This window comes from Pistacia vera, unplaced genomic scaffold (assembly GCF_008641045.1).
Source record: "Pistacia vera cultivar Batoury unplaced genomic scaffold, PisVer_v2 Contig993, whole genome shotgun sequence".
In the NCBI taxonomy this organism is placed as follows: Eukaryota; Viridiplantae; Streptophyta; class Magnoliopsida; order Sapindales; family Anacardiaceae; genus Pistacia; species Pistacia vera.
Window position 1 is genome coordinate 159,631 of NW_022196882.1, and position 18,823 is coordinate 178,453.

The following is an 18,823-nucleotide window of genomic DNA, read 5'->3' on the forward strand; positions in this document are numbered from 1 at the left end:
GTGCAGCACTTATTAATATGGATATATTTACAGACCGTATTTCCCTGGATTTGCAGTGGGTCAATGTCTTCATCCAACATGGTTTATTGTTACGGATGTCTCAGAGATATAATAATTTTCACTGCGTAAATTGCATATTTGAAAGAGAATTAAAATACCCAGCCTTTCAGAAACTTTAAACTGGTAAAAGATTATTGATTTATTTTTTTTATGGCTGCTGCTAATCAGCAAAAGCCTTCAATCATATTCATAATAACAAAGCTGAAAAAGGGAAAGAGAAAAAAATTGCTTCTCCTAATAATTCAATCAAGGCACTTACATGCATAGATTTATTGTAATCTTATTTCACAGCACATTAAAGGGCAAAAAATGAACTGAATGATACAAGATCACTGAATTGAAATATTGACAAAATCTAATATCTATTTGTTTCTTTGCAGAATGAAACCTCCCTATTTCCAGGTAAAACAAGCACTGAAACAATGCATAAATTGAGGCAATATTTACTCATTTGTCCTAGATCGAGGCGTACAGCTGCTTGGATTTGAATTATGTTTCTTCAAGAAGGCTTCTAGGTTCTGAAAACATTTAAGTGGCCCAACCTGTGTATACAGTACCCCTGGATAAGCTTCATGTTTATACGCCAAAATAAAACATGCAAAAAGATGCGTAAATTAATCAAGACAATTTTCCTGCTCAATTGAAAAGCATGATGACCCAGGATTTCAAACACCCATCTAGTGAATATTTCGAAAATTGGTGCCTCTTACATAACTTATCCAGGATCAAAATTATGTTTTCTAATATTCAGGAAAGAAATTTATATTGGAGAATCATAAGGTAAGAGGGACCCATTTGTCTTCATTTCTCACTCCCTTTATGCCCTACCTGTATACATCTCTAGAATTTACTATGGCCTTTAAATTGCCTCCCATTCTTGATTTTCAATCAAAAACAACTCAAACAAACATGGGATTGTCACATGAACTACCAATCTTATATATGCAGAAGTTCATCACTTATTCTCATTTGCCTCAATCAGTGTCAATAGACTGAGAATCAAATTAGAAAAGCTCGGTCCAAATTGCCAGCATGTCTTATTCTCCTGGCACCGCATTTGCAAATTACAGAGAACTGATTAGAGTAGAAGAGAGATTGGTGTTGAGATCTTGTGAAATGCAAGGCGTAGGGGCGCATTTGTTTAATGTAAAATGAATTGGGGCAAAATGACACGTAGACTAGTGTGAATCTCCCTTTGGAAAAGTCACCAAACAAAAACATTCCTGCAGTACATAATAAATGCTGGTATTACACAAAATAAACATAAGTCTTATCATACTTTTACCATTATGTTTGATGAAAGGCTAGAGGACAATACACACATATAGATAGAGCAAGCAAGAGAAAGAGAAAGCGAGAGAAATTGACACCTTCCAGTGCCTCTTATGAGGAAGCTGATTATATATGTAATCCAACCTCGTTATTATTTGCCTGAATGTTGGTCTCTTGAATGGCTTCTCACTCCAACATTCCTCAATTAACCTTCAGATGAAACATAAGATCAAGGTTTTTCAAAGTCAGAACCATCCCATCAGGAGAAAAAGAAATAGAACATGGTTGAAAATAATCTGTAATCAGACAATGTCATTTGACCATAGCACAATGAAACCAACAAATACAAATATCTAAGGACCCCTCTTAAGAGAATGTCATAGAAACGAATGGAAAACTAGAATGGCTAGATCTTAAGACTTCATGAAATGAGATTTTCAAATGTTATTAGCTTTGGAAATTCTTTGAACCTTGTTACTTAGAGGCAGAATGTATGCATGTATAGACCAACTGAAAAAGTACTTTTATCTCTTTTAAAATAACAGTTCAAGTCCAATAATGTCGAACTCCTGCCCTTGCATATGGATCCCTTTCCAACTTGGTATATCATTTTAGGATCCTGCCATTCATATGACTTCATTCTTTTCTTTTTTGCTGCATAAGAAACAGAACATACTTGTATATGATGTGAATGCCATGCTAGCTTGTATCTGAATGATGTGAATAGCAGAGAATCACAGGCAAGGCAGGATACAAGCACCCACAAAAGCTGAGGTGATTGTTTCGCAATATAAACTAGCATCAAAACCAGTAATATCCAGTAATGTCAATCTTATCCATAGACTTACTGTGATTGTATAAATGAAAAAGAAAAACAATATTATACCAGGACGTACTCTCTTAATCCATATGCATAACACTTTGGGGGAGCTCTGAATGGTGGGCGCTCATTTGCAACATATACTTTAGGAACTTCTTTTTCTTGCCTTGTGGAAAATGGTGGACAACCTTCAATCATCTAGAGTAACAGAGAGATGGCATATATTATTGCAACCCGTAAAACCATCAATATAGTGTACAAAATATCTAATCTAGACCATCTAAACCTCATGGAATTTATACTACAATAACCAAGTAGCTTAACATCAGAGAAATAAAAAGAAAAAAGTTATATAATCCACAGAGCCAACTTTGTGATTGTGAAGAAACAAGATTATTAAATGTTTTACATACCACACTTAATTACACTTCTATATTTATTCATAATGAACAACTTTGTGATCAGGACATGAAAAGCTGATATATGATGAATTGTGTAACTAGTTGTGCACATAAAATAAATGACGCATTTTAGGCCTAAAAGCTACACCACTGAAGCAAACCTAAACTTTTGAAAAATGCACTTTCATTCTAACCACTTTGAGTGATAGATCTCTTTATTCCAATGGACAGCAAAATAGATTGTGAAGATCAAACATCATTTGTAGTGTCAGCAATAAAAATTGATAAACAAACTAATCTCCTGGAAATGAAACCTCAAATCATAACTAAACTAGGTTGATCACTGAGAACTCAATTTTCATGGAAGCATCCATCCACTATTGGCCCTTGAATATCTATAATAACACTACAAGTGTCCTCAACTTTTGACATCTCTCATGTGATAATAATTAGGTAATAAATCAGTTGTGTGAACTAGAATTCCATATTTGCTACCACAGATAATCCAAAGTCATGGGTAATTGAGGTATGAATTAAAAAAAAAACTAGTAAATAAGTTGCCAAGAGCCAAAGACAGTATTCATGTCTACTAATTAAAATCCAAAATTAACAGCACCAGAGACAGAACCTCTTGTAAGATCAAAGCAAATGAGAACACGTCCACTTTAGTGTCATATTCTTCATTTTTGTAAACCTCTGGGGCCACATATCTACCTGCTCAGAAGAAATAGATTGCATGAGCCATTGCCATTAAAATTAATAAATATTCAATTTTATAATTTCCAAAAGAATTAAATTTGTATATTGCAAGGCCCTGCTTGGAAATCTCTTAATACAGCAACTCGTGCAGGAAATTTTGAGGGTGTATCCTTAATCTGTTCTGCAAAGAAGAGCAAGCCATTGAACAACCACCTAAAATTCCATTGTAAAAAACATGGCCCATTCTTTCGCAAGGCAAAAATCAAGGCTGAATCTGTATCATATGTAGCCTGCCAAGACTAGCATTGATCAACAAAAATGAGCATACAGGTTTAAACCGAAGCAGATAACTTACAGGAAGTTTCTTGGCATGTCACAGGTCTGTCTTCCTTAACTGTATTTGAAAATTTCAGTATCTTGCTAAATCCAAAGTCTGCAACTTTCAGATGCCCAGAATCATCCCGCAGTATATTTCTGTTATCTCAATCATGATGATTCAGAAATTTCAAGTAGTTTTAACCAATCAGGTGCTAATTATACATACTTCATAATACTTGAGAAGAAACTTGGTAACTGGCATATATATTTATATAAGAATGAAAACATACGAAGGTTCAAGATCTCGATGAATTATGGCTTCAGGTTTATGCTCATGCAAATAATTCATTCCCCTGCAAAATATGTCAGGAGCTTCAGTCAAGATTTAAGGGCAAATCAAATAATTCATATTATTGTGGGTTTTCTCGAATGCTTGATAGTAAAAATACGTGAAAATTGTTTTTGGGCCGAACGACATGTTCCTACCCAAACTTTGCCTTAAAGACAATCTAGTACCCAAAAATACCCACTTTTCGTCATATCTGTTAGTGAATTCCGTCTAGATCATGGAAAAGACTAAAACGCCCTTTTTCTCTCCATGCTTTATGCACCTCCTTCTCCAAGATTCATCTCTCTCTCTCTCATATCTTAATCAATCAATTCCCCTTCAAAATCACCAATCTTTTTTTGTTTTGTTTTTTTTTTTTTTAACACTTTACTCGGCAATGAAGAAGGTCGGTTATGTTGATGTGGATATTATAGTGGGGGAGACCGATTGGCCGTCAGCGGGTGACTTGAACCAACTGGATTCAAATTTACAGAACGCGCTGTGGTATATTGGGAACCTTTGTGAAGCACGTGAACTCTGGTGAAGGGACGCCTCTGATGCCTAGTCGGATTTTTGAGATTTACATTTTCGCTTTGTTCAATAAGAATCTGAAACCGACTATCTTGGAGCAGAATTTCGGGTTGTTTAAACCCAAATCTGATGCTTTAAACTGTCTATCAATCTATCTAAAATCTTCATTCATCATCTTTTGGTATTGGCGACGGCAGAGGTGGTGGCGGCGGTAGCTATGGCAGTGGCAGAATGATGGGTGGGGTTCGAAGGGTGTGGTTAGAAGAGTTTTGAGAGGAGATGGTGGTGGGGCTAGTGATAGTGAAGCCAATGGCTAAGGGCAAGCAGAGAAGTAGAGCACAGAAAAAAAAAATAGTGGAGATGGAGACAACATGTTTTCCTCTATTCAAAGTGTTAAAGAAAAAAAAAAAAAAGGTTGGTGATTTTGAAGGGGAATTGATTGATTAAAGATTTGAGAGAGAGAGAGAGAGAGAGAGAGAGAGTGGGATTTGGTGGGGGGAGATGCTCTAGGTTTGTTTTTAAGTTCATAAACAAAATTTGACCGCTTAATCAAAGGCATAATATGAATCACATATAAAAGTTAACAGAAATTAGCGATTCTTGAGATGAAATCTTGGAAAAGGAGATGTGTCTAAAGCGGGGGAGAAGAAAATGGAAGAAGAGAAGAGGAGGAAGAAAAAAAGGGTATTTTAGTCTTTTGCATAATTATAGATGGAATTCACTAACAAATATGGATGGAAAGTAAGTATTTGTCATTTCCAAACTTTTTGGGTACTACCATGTCGTTAAGGCAAAGTTTGGGTAGTAACAAGTCGTTCGGGCAATTGTTTTTTGGCTGTTTTAGAAAGGGGAGGATTACAGAGAGACTGTGGTGAAGAGAGAGAGAGAAATTTACCTTGTGAAATGTTGAGAATCAAACTTTTAATAAATTAATAAATGCACTACATAGTTTTTAATTTTGAATTTTTAATCTATCTGTTTTCAACCGTTGGATGTATCCAATGGCCTAATATAAGTAATTTGCAAAAGACAGCACTAAAGACTCACTAATTAATATTATATATATTAACTCCCCATTACTCCATATCCCACCAAAATGAGTAAAAGAGAAACAGAGACATACTGTTATAGAAAAATCAAACAAAAATAAAGCAGGTCGCAATCCCGCAAGCTTGGTCGTCATGTAAATTCCAGTCAACGCAGAATAATTTGCCTCATGCTGATTCTATGTAGTTCAAGAATTCTTTTCCAGAATCAGCCAAAAAGCCGTGACACACTAAGATTCAATTTTAAATGCAACAACTTACCATCTTTTTTAGTTTTTAGAGTTTCTTCAAGGGAAACAATTTCAGAAAGGTGTCATCAGCCCTATGATACTTTCTAGTTATCTGGTCCGCTTGTCAAACATAAAATCTCTCTAGCCCTAATGATATAGACATCTTTTCGTACCTATTTATTTACTTTCTTTACAATTTTCAGCCGATCAATACGATTGCACAACAAATCAGCGAATCAGCGGGTCAATAGAATCAACACAATTGTGCAACAAATGTACTGCCGATGGAACGGAATCCTAAAGGAATAAGGCAATAGCGGATATTGGATAATCAGCAGTCAAATATGCCAATTGTAACATATCGACTTATTTAATTTAAGAAATATATCTCCCACAAATTCCATATATTTCTATAATTTACTAAGCTTAATACTTGTTATTTGCTACTATAAAATTTTTAAAAGGAAAAAAACATTTTTTTAATTGCTGCACAAGGAAATTCCTTGAGAAACATTGGCGTTAACAAGTGCATCTTTGAATGACAAATATGGAAATGGAAATCAAGTGCTATGTTAGGATATAACATAAAAAGAAATAGAAAACTTGTATAAAATTCTATGTAGAATCAAATAAAAACCACCTCAAATTCCAATAAAACACTTTCCAGGTTGCAACTCTAACGATTATGCACAGCATCTTAAATCCTGCTTTAGTTCAGAATAGTGGTAAAACAAATATGCGGCACAAGCAACGTACCTGGCGATGTCAAGTGCAAACTTCACTGCCAGTGTGGGCTTCAATGCACCCTTTTTCTTCAAATATGCGCGAAGATCTCCCTGCCAAGAAAATGTTTACTCAGACAGCACAAAAGGGGAAGTGAAAACAATTCTGAGATTAACTTCTTGCACTCCTCTTTATAGTGAAGTGACACAAACTTCCTCATGTTGTAATATGTTTCCATTGTCATGATATGCTAATAAATGGAAAGATATTTTAGATAAAGTGAGGTTTTTTGGGTCAACTCAATATGAAGAGGAGAATAATAAGCCTCTGAATGAAGTTTTCATTTCCTTCACAAAAAAAGATATGAAGCTTCTTGTTTTTCACAGATTTCAGTGAATAACATTGGGCTTTTTGTTTTCACATGCGTCCTACAAAGTGTCAAGCAGGGGCTAGCATAATAATGTAACAACTAAACAGGCTGCTATGTGCTCATTCATATAGAGAAATGATCCGGAGACCAAATTTCAAATGTAAATATAATATAATATTTAATGTATACTAACCACCAAGAAGAAGCAAAGGAACTTGCTAACAGTAATTTGATGAGATTAGAATGAGCATAGAAAGTATAATCCAACAGTTTACAATTTGTTTATCATGTGGTCTTCTACAAATTTCAAGAGTTACATGAAAATTCCACATTTATTATACACTTCAAACATCAACATTGAACTACTAGACCTCACAATCTGGACATGACTCACAGCATAAAATTTTTTAAAAACATTTAGAAAAAAAAAAAAAAAAAAAATCACTTTTTAAGCATCAATGTTGAGGCCTAAAGATGTATAACATCTATTTCGGAATTTTATACAATGTTACTGGTAAGTTAATAGGTTCCAACACCATACCTCAACTACCAGTAACAGATATAAAATGCTAATCATTATGAATAATACTACACTTACAAATAAATTTTACAAAGATCTTCATATAAAGTGATATGGCAAAAAATGAATAGAAGAGTGAATTTAATGAGTTTGATTTTTTGTTTGACTCTTCCATTTATTTTTTGCCATCTCACTTTGTATGGAAATTTTTATAAGATTTCTTTGTAATGGAAATTTTTATAAGATTTCTTTGTAAGTATAGTATTATTGAATCATTATTAATCTTATCATATTGTTCTGTAGTATTTTACCACAATGAAAGGGAAATACCCACATGAGAATTGTGATAGAATAACAGATTATGCAATTTCAGTACCCCCAAGACAAAATGATGAAACATCACAAGATCACAGGATAATCATCAGCTTTATAAGAAGTAATCTTCTGGGATCTTGTGATTCCAAACTAAATTTAACCTTAGGTAGATATTCTGTGACAATCATCATCGGATTGCTTTGAGTTACAGCACCCAAAAACTGGACAACATTTGGATGACGTATTCTCTGAAGTAATGCAAGCTCATCTCTGAATGCCTTCCTGGAATACGAACAGACATTGAAACTCCCACAATGATAAGAATTATACAAGAAAATTAGTTCAAAAATTTAACCTAACACAAATGGTTAAAAGAAGTAAGTATACTAAAAAAAGTCAGAAACAGTCCAAGACCAACCCACACTTTATTCTCATCAGTGAGCACTTCCTCTCCAAGTGTCTTCACAGCAACCTGAATACCACGCCATGATGCCATGCGAAAGGTTCCCTATAACAAACAAATGTCAGAGAGGTGAAAAGTAATACTGTAAATGGAAATGGAAGACCATATGCTAAATATTTCCTTTGGATGACTCTAATCTTGTGCTGAAGGTCAAAGCTCAAGCAAAAATCAACGCTCCTTCCATTGCTCTCATTTGTAAACATTTCCTTTCTGACTTCTCCTATGACATTGTACTTAGAAAAGTCTTGAAAACTAAAATACGATGACAGTCTAACATAACCGTTATTACTACAATGTGGATACATGAGGGTTATTCTGTTAACGATTCTACATTAGATGATGTCCCCAGTCATAGTTGGAATTCCTAAGTTTTAAAGGTGCAATTTAACAAATTTATAATATAAATCATTATATGGAGAAAAAAGATAAATTCACTTGCTCATTAAAATAAGAGTTCACATGCTGAGCTATAGCCCAAAAATGTCATCATCAAAACGATAAACAAAACATGTACCAGCCATTTGGCTTTGCCCACCTCTCTTTTCCATTGTTAACAAACATTTTCAAATGCACATGAAAAGATACATTAGATTAACTTTTTATATTTCTTATAAGAAAATAGATATTAGAGTGCAAAATTTGTTTTGAAAGCAAGTTGGCAGGTTCCCTCTGCACTGACAAATTTATTTGTTTGTTCAAAACAAAATGTTACCATACATATTTCACTTATAGAGGAAGAGTGGGGAAAAAAATACTGGGTTTCCAAATTCGAAAAACAGCATCAAGCAAAAGAACCCAGGAAACTTTCAATTTCATATTAGTTTATCATTGTGGGCAAAAGAGAAATCTATATCCCTAGCCTAGCTAATGCAAAAGAACAAGCTATAATATCATCAGTAGCACAAATTTTGTGAATAGTAATTACATATTTATAAGTCAAAAACTGTTTTTTGAATTTGATACACTACTCGTTAAAAAATTACAGTAGTGGTAAGTTACAGGTTTGAAACTTAAAACTAAGAAAGCAGTATAGATAACAATAAGCAACAGCCAAGGAGAAAAGTTTATAAATACCTTTGTTATCTCAATGCTGTTGGAAAAATCAAGCTCTGCAGGATGAATTTCATACTCAGGGACTTCACGAGCATTTTGGACATGCATGGGAGCTATCTAAAATGACAGAGACAAATATCATACAATTAAATAAGTTAAGGACACCATCTTAAAAACAAAAATGACAAAGTGCCACAGGAACGGAAAACCGGGCGGGTAATACATACCGGAGGCTTTGCACCATGTTTCTCCAAAAGCTTGATTATGTCGTGGTTTTTGTAATATACTGCATCTGCAAGAGGCTGTTAAATAAACGGTGAACATTATCCTCATTGTTATGGTACTTATTTGTAAATTTTAGGTAATGATTACACAGAATTGCATAAGGCATACGACACATTAAGCAGGAATAACTGAACTGTCTCAATTTAGTTGATTTAATTGAGATATTGGTTTGGTTAATTCTACAAGTGATATACTTCTCTTTTGTAATTACACCTATGGTTAGTAACCATGGCCAGTCCTTTTACGTTTCGAATGAATTATCTGTGTCATAACCTAACAATGCAAGTTAATATAATGTTGTATTGTGAATTGGATTTAACTTAAATGATTGTAATGTGACAGCACCACAATAACGATAAAATTATATTGGTACATAACAACCACATTGCATTATATTAACAGGTGTGAATTAGTTAACAAATACATAAACGGACAAGCATGAATGAAATTACCGTGCTGCCCCAACGGTCTTTGGGATCGACTTCGGCTCCACGGCTGAGCAACAACTGAACAACATCGGTCTTCCCCTGGCAAGCCGCAACATGCAAAGCGGTGCGTTTATCGATGTCACGGTAATTGACATCGGTGCCGGAGTCCAATAGCTCGTTGATTCCCTCCAAATCTCCCTCATTGGCCATGTACATTAGCCGAACCCTCGGGTCTATCGCCGCCTCAGAGCCATCCGCATCCTGGGCTTGAACCGACTGGTCCGGCGCCAGAGAGGACTGCTTTCCTAAGACGAATCTAGCAGGCGATTTTGACTCCATTGGGGTACTTAGGCTCAATTGGAGAGTCTCAACATTATAACAAAAGGAGTTTAAATTTAAAGGAGAATAAAACAGCAATAATGGAAAAATAAATAAAGATAAGAACAACGATCGAGCTGGCGTGTGGTTGACAGGTTGTGGGGTTGGGGTAGTTTACCATAGACAACTTGTCAAAGACTGTGATGTCGTTACAGTTGATTGTTTTGAAATTTGCAAGAAATACCGGTAAAATAGAATAAAGAACGAGAAAGCTAGAGTTACAGCGCTTAGGTCGTAAGATATGTAACAGTTAATTCGGTGATTATGAATTTATGAGATAATGAACAGAAAAATCGTTGTTCTGATTTTGGATGTTATTAGTCGATTTTATATAGTTGACAAATGAATTTGTATACAAAATTAAATCAATCAATACTTATTGATACATATAATTGATTTGATAATTAAATAATTGTGTCACTCAAATTTATATACAAGAGTTTGTATATATAATTTCTATATGTAACAAAAGAAAATTATCAAGTAACCTTATAATACCTATAAAAATAATGATATTTATAATACTATTTATATAATTAATAGTAATTACTATTAGTTTTTTAAAATTACTGAAATCTTATATTACTTAACAACTAAACATGAAAATATAAATAATATAAAATGATATTACTTTGCCCCTAACCAAACACACCCTAACAATAATCTATCATAAAATCAGTAATTTAACCTTTTTAAACCCAGCAGATTTCTTTCTTCTAATCTCCACCAAATGCACTTCAAATTACAGTGAAAATTTCGATTGACCAATGGAGGGAGTTTGGGTTTTGTTAAAAATTTGAATGTGAGGAGACGAGAGTTAGGGTTGTTATATATCAAGGAGTATTATGATATTTGAAAATGTGGAAGGTTATATGTCATTTGTCAAGAAGTATTACGCTATTTGAAAATTTGGAAGGGATATTTGATAAGAGATTTTTTTTTTTTTTTTAGGCTAGATTTTAATTTAATCCCATAATTAAATATAGTAAAACCTCTCTATAGTCATAATAGTGAAACTAACTAATTTTATTATTATGAGAAAATTATAACTTAATAGATGTGTAGTTACAAAAATTGTTGTTTTGATTTCTTATTTTTATAATTCATGTTTTAATGGTACAGTATTAAAATTTCAATTCATGTTTTAGTAATATTAAAATTTTAATTCAATGCTTCAGTTACCTACTTTATAAACAGATAAAAGATGGTGTTTTGAAACCAACAAAGATAAATATCTTTGATGAAATTGTAAATGTAGTTGCTTCATAGTCAATTGATATGAAACCACAAACAATTGTCAATTGTTTTAAACATTGCAAAATTAGGAAACTTGATATCGATGAATTGCAAATTACTACAAAATTGAGTAATAAGATTCAACAACTTAACTACACTAATCAAATGGATATTAATGTCTTCATCAATCATCCCAATGAGCAACGTGTTATATATGTTTTAACTAAAGAAAAAACCATTGTTACAATTAAACAAGAAGAGAAAGGAAATAATCCCGAGGATGATAGTATGAAAATACAAAAAGTTTCGTGTCAAGAAACTCTAAACATGTTTAAGAAGCTATAATATTTTGGCTTCAATAAGAAGGTATTCATACTAGCGAGTCATTAGATACCCAAAAGTTAAAAGATGTGATAACAACTCTAAAACATAAATCATTATGTCAAACAACTTTAGATAAATATTTTATTTCATCATAAACATTTCATGTATGGTAAATATATATATTTTTACAATATACAAATAATTATTACTATGTGAAATCAATTTTTCTTAAGATAAGAATCAGAAGAATTATAACTTATTACAACATAAATTAACTCTTATTTATAACTATCTCAAATTGAAATTATAATTTTTGATGACTATGTCGAAGTTATTTTTATATAAAGTGGTTTTACATTATTAAGGCTATATTCATGTTCCAAAGAAATTTTAAAATATCTCAATAAGAAGTGTCTTTTTATTTATTTCTTAAATTTGTTGCATTCCTTCGAAAAATTCTTTCCCGTATTTTATTTTAGAAAGTAAACAAGGGTAAGACGGTTACATTAAGTATAGGGCAACGTGTCGAAACCAGTAACATTTTGATGGACTTCTAGAATAATTTCTGGTCGCTTCGGTTCCCGCCGTTACTGTGTTGTTGACTAAACAAAGACCGAAGAAAGTTGCAACAGAAGCCAAACAGACCGGAACATGTGTGGAAGAGCGCGTTGTACTCTGAGAGTCGACGATATCCCCAGGGCTTGTCACCGCACCAACGGCCCCGTCCGCACCGTTAACACGGACAGGTACTCGCAGTCTCCGTCTGTCAAGAGCGCCAACTACTTGTAAGTTACATTTATATCTTCAATCTTAACGTTTTTTTGACTTTTGGCCCATTTAAAATTCTGAATAGGTACCGCCCGTCGTATAATGTTGCACCAGGTTCGAATTTTCCGGTTGTCAGGAGAGATGATGGATCTGACGGCGAAGGTGTTGTTCTACATTGTATGAAATGGGGACTAATTCCTAGTTTCACTAAGAAATCTGAGAAACCTGATTTTTATAAGATGGTAATGCTTGCTCATACTTGTCTTATGATATACTTGTTATGCCTTGAAATTATAACCAAATATTTTACACATTGCATATTAGGGCTGGGATGTTTTGACTTGAAACCGTTGGTCTTTTTTAATCCAACAGCTAAGATTTGAAATAAAAAATTGAATTAAGAGAGATGAGTGGTTGAGAACTTGTCTCATTGCAAGTCGAAAAATCCTGTTCCTTCGGATTATTGATTTCTTTGTTAGCCTATATTTATTTATGATCATTGTGTAAAGGTGGTCTTATTCGACCTATGTATCAAATATAAGAGGGCTGTGTTAATTATGAAAGATTCTGATAGTCAAAATTATACTGTGTCATGGAACCTCACTAAACTTCTTTTTTCTCCTTTTATTTGCATAAACTTTCAAAGTTTAGTGAGGCTAGTTTCATCTTATTTGCAGTTCAATGCACGATCTGAATCAGTATCTGAAAAGGCTTCTTTTCGACGTCTGCTTCCTAAAAGCCGATGCTTAGTGGCAGTAGAAGGGTGTGTATTGTGTCTTGACTTGTTGATAAATTAATCTGTGCCCTCTGTTGCATGATTATATTTTTTATCCTTTTAATTCTGTTGCAGCTTTTCCTGGATGTGATTTAGTTGATTGTTTGATGTTTTTCAAATATATACCACTCGTGTGTTCAAGTATAAGATAACATTTTCCAATGATGTCTTGACATATTTTCTTCTAAATGTCTGTCATATTTAGGAGCTACTTTTGCTGGTTGTAACATTCTAAACTGATAGTGGTGTTTTACTTAATGACCTTTGTAATTCTTCGAATGTTCCATGCTTTACTTGACCTCAATGTATTCTTCAGATTCTATGAATGGAAAAAAGATGGCTCAAAAAAGCAACCTTACTACATTCACTTTAAAGATGGCAGGCCTCTTGTGTTTGCAGCTCTTTATGATTCTTGGGAAAGCTCTGAAGGTGAATCTCGCTTCTAATATATAGATCTCCAAGATGGCAAACATTGCATGACAATTCTTTTGTTGGATCGCCATTTTGTGCCTCATTTTTTTTTTATTGTCTGTTGTTAATTCTCAAATTGACAGCTGTCTGACTTCTTGTTATATTTATTCTGGTATAGACACTGAACTTTTGATACAATTTAATCAAGGAAAACTGCTATCATATAAAATTTATCGGTAAAAATATGATACGTTTGCTGTTAATCTCCACTTTCATAGGAACTCTCTTTTCTTTTTTGGGCTGTTATCAAACATTAAGATTTCAAATTTTCAGATAGAAAACACTTTTCTATCTTTCTTTTCTTTTTTGTCTCAGTTGAGAAGCTTGTTTTTTACTCTGTTCATTCTGCACAGTTATTTTAAGTGTTTGCTTTCTTGCAGGTGAGATATTTTACACTTTTACCATACTTACAACGTCTTCATCATCTGCTTTACAGTGGCTGCATGGTGAGTCATGCTTGTTTTGAATGACATTCATTTCCTGCGCTAGTGTCATACCAAATTTTATGTTTGCCTGTTGTTTTAATTAAGGAAACATTTGTTGAGTAGAAATGTTGTAATTTATTTGAAATGGCAACAACTTAAGCCAAATCTCTGCCACAGATTTGTGTTCTCTTGCTTTATAGATCATGTGATAAATGCTTTAATAATTTATTATATAGCAAAAGCAGACAATCAGACAACATATATTATGATGAAAGTGAAATATTTTCCTCTGATTTTGATCAGAATCAAGTCTGTTGTATTATGTATAACTTTTCCTTTAATCGTGTTAGAGAGGGAAATGTTAAGTTTTATATGCTGGACTCAATATTCTGGACTTTCTTTCCATGCCAATTTTTTGCCAAATTTGAAGCATTTGTAGACTATTCCGTTCGTCAGCATTCACGCACTAATTTATTCATTGATTGGTGATTGTAGACAGGATGCCTGTGATTTTGGGTGATAAGGGAGCAACAGACATATGGCTAAATGGTTCTTCATCTTCCAAATTTGATATGATGCTTAAACCATATGAAGATTCGGATTTGGTATGTTCTTTTATGAATATTGTAATGGCATGAGATATATATATATATATATATGTTTCCTGAACTCTAATACTCTGTTATCCCTAGGTTTGGTATCCGGTGACACCTGCAATGGGTAAGGCATCTTTTGATGGGCCAGAGTGCATTAAGGAGGTACGTATGGTTGGTTTTTCTATTACCGAATGTAATTTAATAGGATAACGTTTGTACCCAACTTAATCATGTCTATTATCAGACGTTTTAGTTAATTTCAATCTCCTTGTTTACATAATCACATTTAACATCTGGGATTAGATAGCAGCTTTAATTCAGATAGGTACGAAATCTAAACTCTGAACGGATGTCTTACTTCTACTGGCTGTGATATAGGCATTGAATTTGGGTATGTGGTTGTCACATGAATGAAGAGAAAACCTTTAGAACAAGTTTATTAGACTGGTCCCGTAAGAGAAATAGCAGATGTTGCATTATTTTATTATAAGACGACTGACCAACTGAAAAAAAAAAATCACTAGGAACTGATGATTTCTCTTCACGTAAGGAATTTTCATTAGATTTTGATTCTGGGTATACCCTAAAAGATAATTATATCACATTCTGCAGATACAGTTGAAGACAGAGGGGAAGAATCCTATCTCAAACTTTTTCTTGAAAAAGGAAAGCAAAAATGAAGGATGTTTAAACTTTTTGAATACAAATACAAGTTCGATTGACGAGTCTGTGAAGGCAAATCTGCCAAAAGGCTCGGAGGAAGAACCCAACAAGGAAATAAAAGAAGAACAAGAATTGAACCTAGGCTATAATTCATTTGATAGATCTGCAGAGACAATTCCGTCAAAAAGCCTGAAAGAGGCACTCGTTACTGCAGATGACATAGGAACACAGGCTTCTTCAGCGAAAGCAGAGCATGATTTAAAATCACTTGTTTCTATACTTCCTAATGAGGGTACCAAAAAGTGTAAAACCAAGCGAGACTATGAGCGGTTTCTAGCTGATTCAAAGCCACCTATAGGTAGAACTGATAAGTTGGGCGTTAGTCCTGTCAAGAGGAAGGGAAACCTTAAGGATGGTGATGATAAACAGCCGACACTGTTTTCCTACTTCGGGGAAAAATAGTTCCTCTGGTTTTGGATTCTGGCTATAAAAATGATGTCCACCTATGTAATTGACATTAACAGTTTATGTATGACTACAAAAATGCTGTCTACCTTTGTAATTGACATTTAACACTTTATGTAGAATCAGGTAGTGGTTTTGGACGGAACAATTATGGCTTGTCAGGGGAGTTATCTGCATGCAGGCATTTTTGGGCATGGCTTATGTGTGTCTAGTTCCTGCTGGGAGAACCGTTTGATTACAAAAACACTGTATTTTGTAAATATATTGCAGTGTAGACTATAGAGACTTTCATGATATTTGGTGACTAACAGCTTTGGTTAAACTCCATCTTGCCAATTTATCAGCCCAATTGTGTTTTTGCTTGTTTGATGAGAGAGGATTTTCGCAATAGTTTGTTTGCAACTCATGCTTGCACTGGTTAAGACAGCAGCAAGGTCAATTCATAGAGAATATCTCATTTTTTCTCATCTCAAACCTTAATGCCACTAATACAAGAATTTACATGTGATAATGTGAATAAGAGCACTATGTCAAGAGTTAAGAGTAAGCTGTGGTAAAGCTCTAGACTCTTGACAACACAACATATCCTCAGCACAGAAGATGTTCAGACATTGGCAGTAAGTCAAAATTACACATGAAACTAATGGAAATTTAAGAGTTGATTTTCATACAGTTCCCAATGTTATTAGTGACAAAAAGAACCTATGGAATATCATCATTTAGAACAATACAAAGAATAGTTCCTAGTTTAAAAAATTTGCAGCGAGATTTACTTTATTTTGTAAACTCAAACTATCCCACAATATAATTTTGCTGATAGAAGAATTGTTCCAACGAACAACATAATAATTCCTCAAACCCGCCGAAATTGTGAGATGTAATATCTCAAGGCAAGTAATGTTTTAGATCCACTAACTAGTGCTATCACAATCTTCCGGGAGCGGCTAGATAGCTCCTAAAAATAAGTAGAACTACTAATTTCAGCTTGAGCAAAGAACCAAATTACCATGACAAATCAATCAAAATATCATTCTATAACCCATCACGGATAAGATTACCAAAGTGCAGAAAACCAATTACACACACTTCATCATCCAATTAATGAACAACCACATGGTACCAGAGAGAAACTTCACCACAATGAAAATTTTAAAATTACATCCACTTCATTCCCTCGTCCTCACTCCATGCAATATCTTAAAAAGCTTGATTTCAATTAGGTGGCAAGACATTGAAACCCATGGCTTAAGACAACTTAAGCGAAGTTTCCAACTAAACAAAGAAACTAATTGCCTCAGTTTTGCTACACCAATATAAAAAAGCTTTGCAACATTGTTTTCAAGGAAATGAACCCAGCTGTCCCATAGAAGGTTAGAAAAAAACAGAGTTGCAGATTAACAATACATATTGCAAGACTTCCTTTCTATTAACTTAACCAATAACCGCACAATTCAAACCAAAACCCTAAAAACCTGGTGCGGGGAAGTTAGATTTAGAACTAAAGACCTATTGTAGTTGTACACGAGAACTCACAGTCTAAGCTAGCTAGTGCAAAACTTTAATTAATTAAATAAAACGCAGACCATGATCCAGAACAGACAAGCAAGAAATTTCACAAGTATGTTACAATGTCCAACGCAAAAAACCAAAAATCATTACATATCAATATTTGACTATCCAAAAATTTTAACTACCAATAAATCTCCACAAAAGAAAAAAAAAATAATCTCAGTCAACGAACATATAATTCAACAAGCTTACAAAATTTATATATCTCAACGAATTGAACAATATCAGAAAAACTACAATTAAGACTTATCCGAAAAAACATAAAAACCAAAAACAAAATATTATTCCTTACTTTAGTTCAGCATCACCCATTAATCCACCTCAATACATTCCTCTACTGCTATTCAGAATGGAGCCGAGCGTTCCCAAAACGGCAAAAGCTAACAACGGGCTAACATCCAATGTATCGAAAATCGGAGGAATTATATTCCGAAACAAATTCAAATAAGGATCACATAAGTCCCGAATCGCCGAAAGCGGTTGGCGGTCCCACGGAATGTTCGGGAACCAACTCAGCAAAACCCTAACCATCAAAACCCCACTGTATATATCTAGCCACTTGGCCAATCCGGCAGCGACAACTGTCAGCGGCGTGTTCAGGTACCCGGTAGGACGGTCACGAGTGGCCGCGAAAAACAAGGGGCCCGCCGCATGAACCACGTTATTTTGCAAAGATTGTAAAGAGAGGAGGTTCTGTGGGTTGGGTATTAGAGAGAGAGCAAAGTTTTGGATGGATTTGGCGAACAACCCGGATAGAGAGAATGTCAGAGACAAAATTGTGGTGACAGTACGCGTTGAGTCGGTGAGTAAGGGGGAATGAGTTGGGATTTGGGGAGTTTGAAGGGAAGCTTTGAGGGGTTTGTTTTTGAGGTGGAGAGAGAGGGGGGTGTAGCGGTGAGAGTGGTGGTTAGTGTTAGGATTTGAAAGGAAAAGTGGGGCTCGGTGGAAGAGGAGAGAAGTCGCCATCGTTGTACCGGTAGAGTTACCTTGGGTGTCACAAGGAACTGGGTGGAGGAGATGCCGAGAAGAAAGGTTTTGCTTTTGAGCTTAACCTTGAACCTCTGGGAATCTGTTGGATTTTATTTAAGGCTTCAGTTATGGCCCAATAGCCACCTCATGGCCCAAACCCAAGTTTAAGTTGTAGACTACCACTTGGTTCCCGTCCTCTTCTTGCTAACTGTTAAGTTGATAAAATTTTTGTATTTTATTTAAAAAAATTTATATGTTCATCAGCGGTAACCATATCATAGAACTAGGATGATAATAGAAATTATGGTGGAGTAATAAAAAA

The 18,823-nt window shown here is 34.4% G+C and overlaps 3 protein-coding genes across 7 annotated transcripts; 1 reads left to right on the forward strand and 2 right to left on the reverse strand.

Annotated features, from left to right (window-relative positions):
* Nucleotides 1-370: 370 nt before the first annotated feature.
* LOC116121543 (integrin-linked protein kinase 1-like) lies at nucleotides 371-10,378 on the reverse strand. 3 transcript variants are annotated; one of them, XM_031407495.1, is made up of 12 exons: nucleotides 9,887-10,378; nucleotides 9,377-9,451; nucleotides 9,171-9,266; nucleotides 8,056-8,141; nucleotides 7,795-7,915; nucleotides 6,462-6,541; nucleotides 3,861-3,923; nucleotides 3,608-3,726; nucleotides 3,182-3,267; nucleotides 2,229-2,350; nucleotides 1,431-1,542; nucleotides 371-619 (listed from the first exon to the last, which is right to left on the reverse strand). In XM_031407495.1, the coding sequence occupies exons 1-12, from the start codon at nucleotides 10,199-10,201 to the stop codon at nucleotides 572-574; spliced, it is 1,323 nt and encodes a 440-aa protein (XP_031263355.1). In that variant the 5' UTR covers nucleotides 10,202-10,378; the 3' UTR covers nucleotides 371-571. The 3 variants fall into 3 exon arrangements, with proteins under 3 accessions (XP_031263355.1, XP_031263356.1, XP_031263357.1); XM_031407496.1 differs by having other exon boundaries at nucleotides 371-1,283; nucleotides 9,887-10,201; XM_031407497.1 differs by lacking the exon at nucleotides 371-619 and having other exon boundaries at nucleotides 1,430-1,542; nucleotides 2,219-2,350; nucleotides 9,887-10,201.
* Nucleotides 10,379-12,410: 2,032 nt separating this feature from the next.
* LOC116121540 (SOS response-associated protein YoqW-like) lies at nucleotides 12,411-16,268 on the forward strand. 3 transcript variants are annotated; one of them, XM_031407491.1, is made up of 8 exons: nucleotides 12,411-12,546; nucleotides 12,654-12,810; nucleotides 13,246-13,331; nucleotides 13,660-13,772; nucleotides 14,195-14,260; nucleotides 14,735-14,844; nucleotides 14,932-14,997; nucleotides 15,448-16,268. In XM_031407491.1, the coding sequence occupies exons 1-8, from the start codon at nucleotides 12,452-12,454 to the stop codon at nucleotides 15,958-15,960; spliced, it is 1,206 nt and encodes a 401-aa protein (XP_031263351.1). In that variant the 5' UTR covers nucleotides 12,411-12,451; the 3' UTR covers nucleotides 15,961-16,268. The 3 variants fall into 3 exon arrangements, with proteins under 3 accessions (XP_031263351.1, XP_031263352.1, XP_031263353.1); XM_031407493.1 differs by having other exon boundaries at nucleotides 12,455-12,585; nucleotides 12,683-12,810; XM_031407492.1 differs by lacking the exon at nucleotides 14,195-14,260.
* A 1,394-nt stretch (nucleotides 16,269-17,662) lies between these two features.
* LOC116121542 (ylmG homolog protein 1-2, chloroplastic-like) lies at nucleotides 17,663-18,589 on the reverse strand. Its single transcript, XM_031407494.1, has one exon. It carries the CDS (start codon nucleotides 18,496-18,498, stop codon nucleotides 17,854-17,856), a length of 645 nt encoding a protein of 214 aa, XP_031263354.1. The 5' UTR covers nucleotides 18,499-18,589; the 3' UTR covers nucleotides 17,663-17,853.
* Nucleotides 18,590-18,823: the final 234 nt, after the last annotated feature.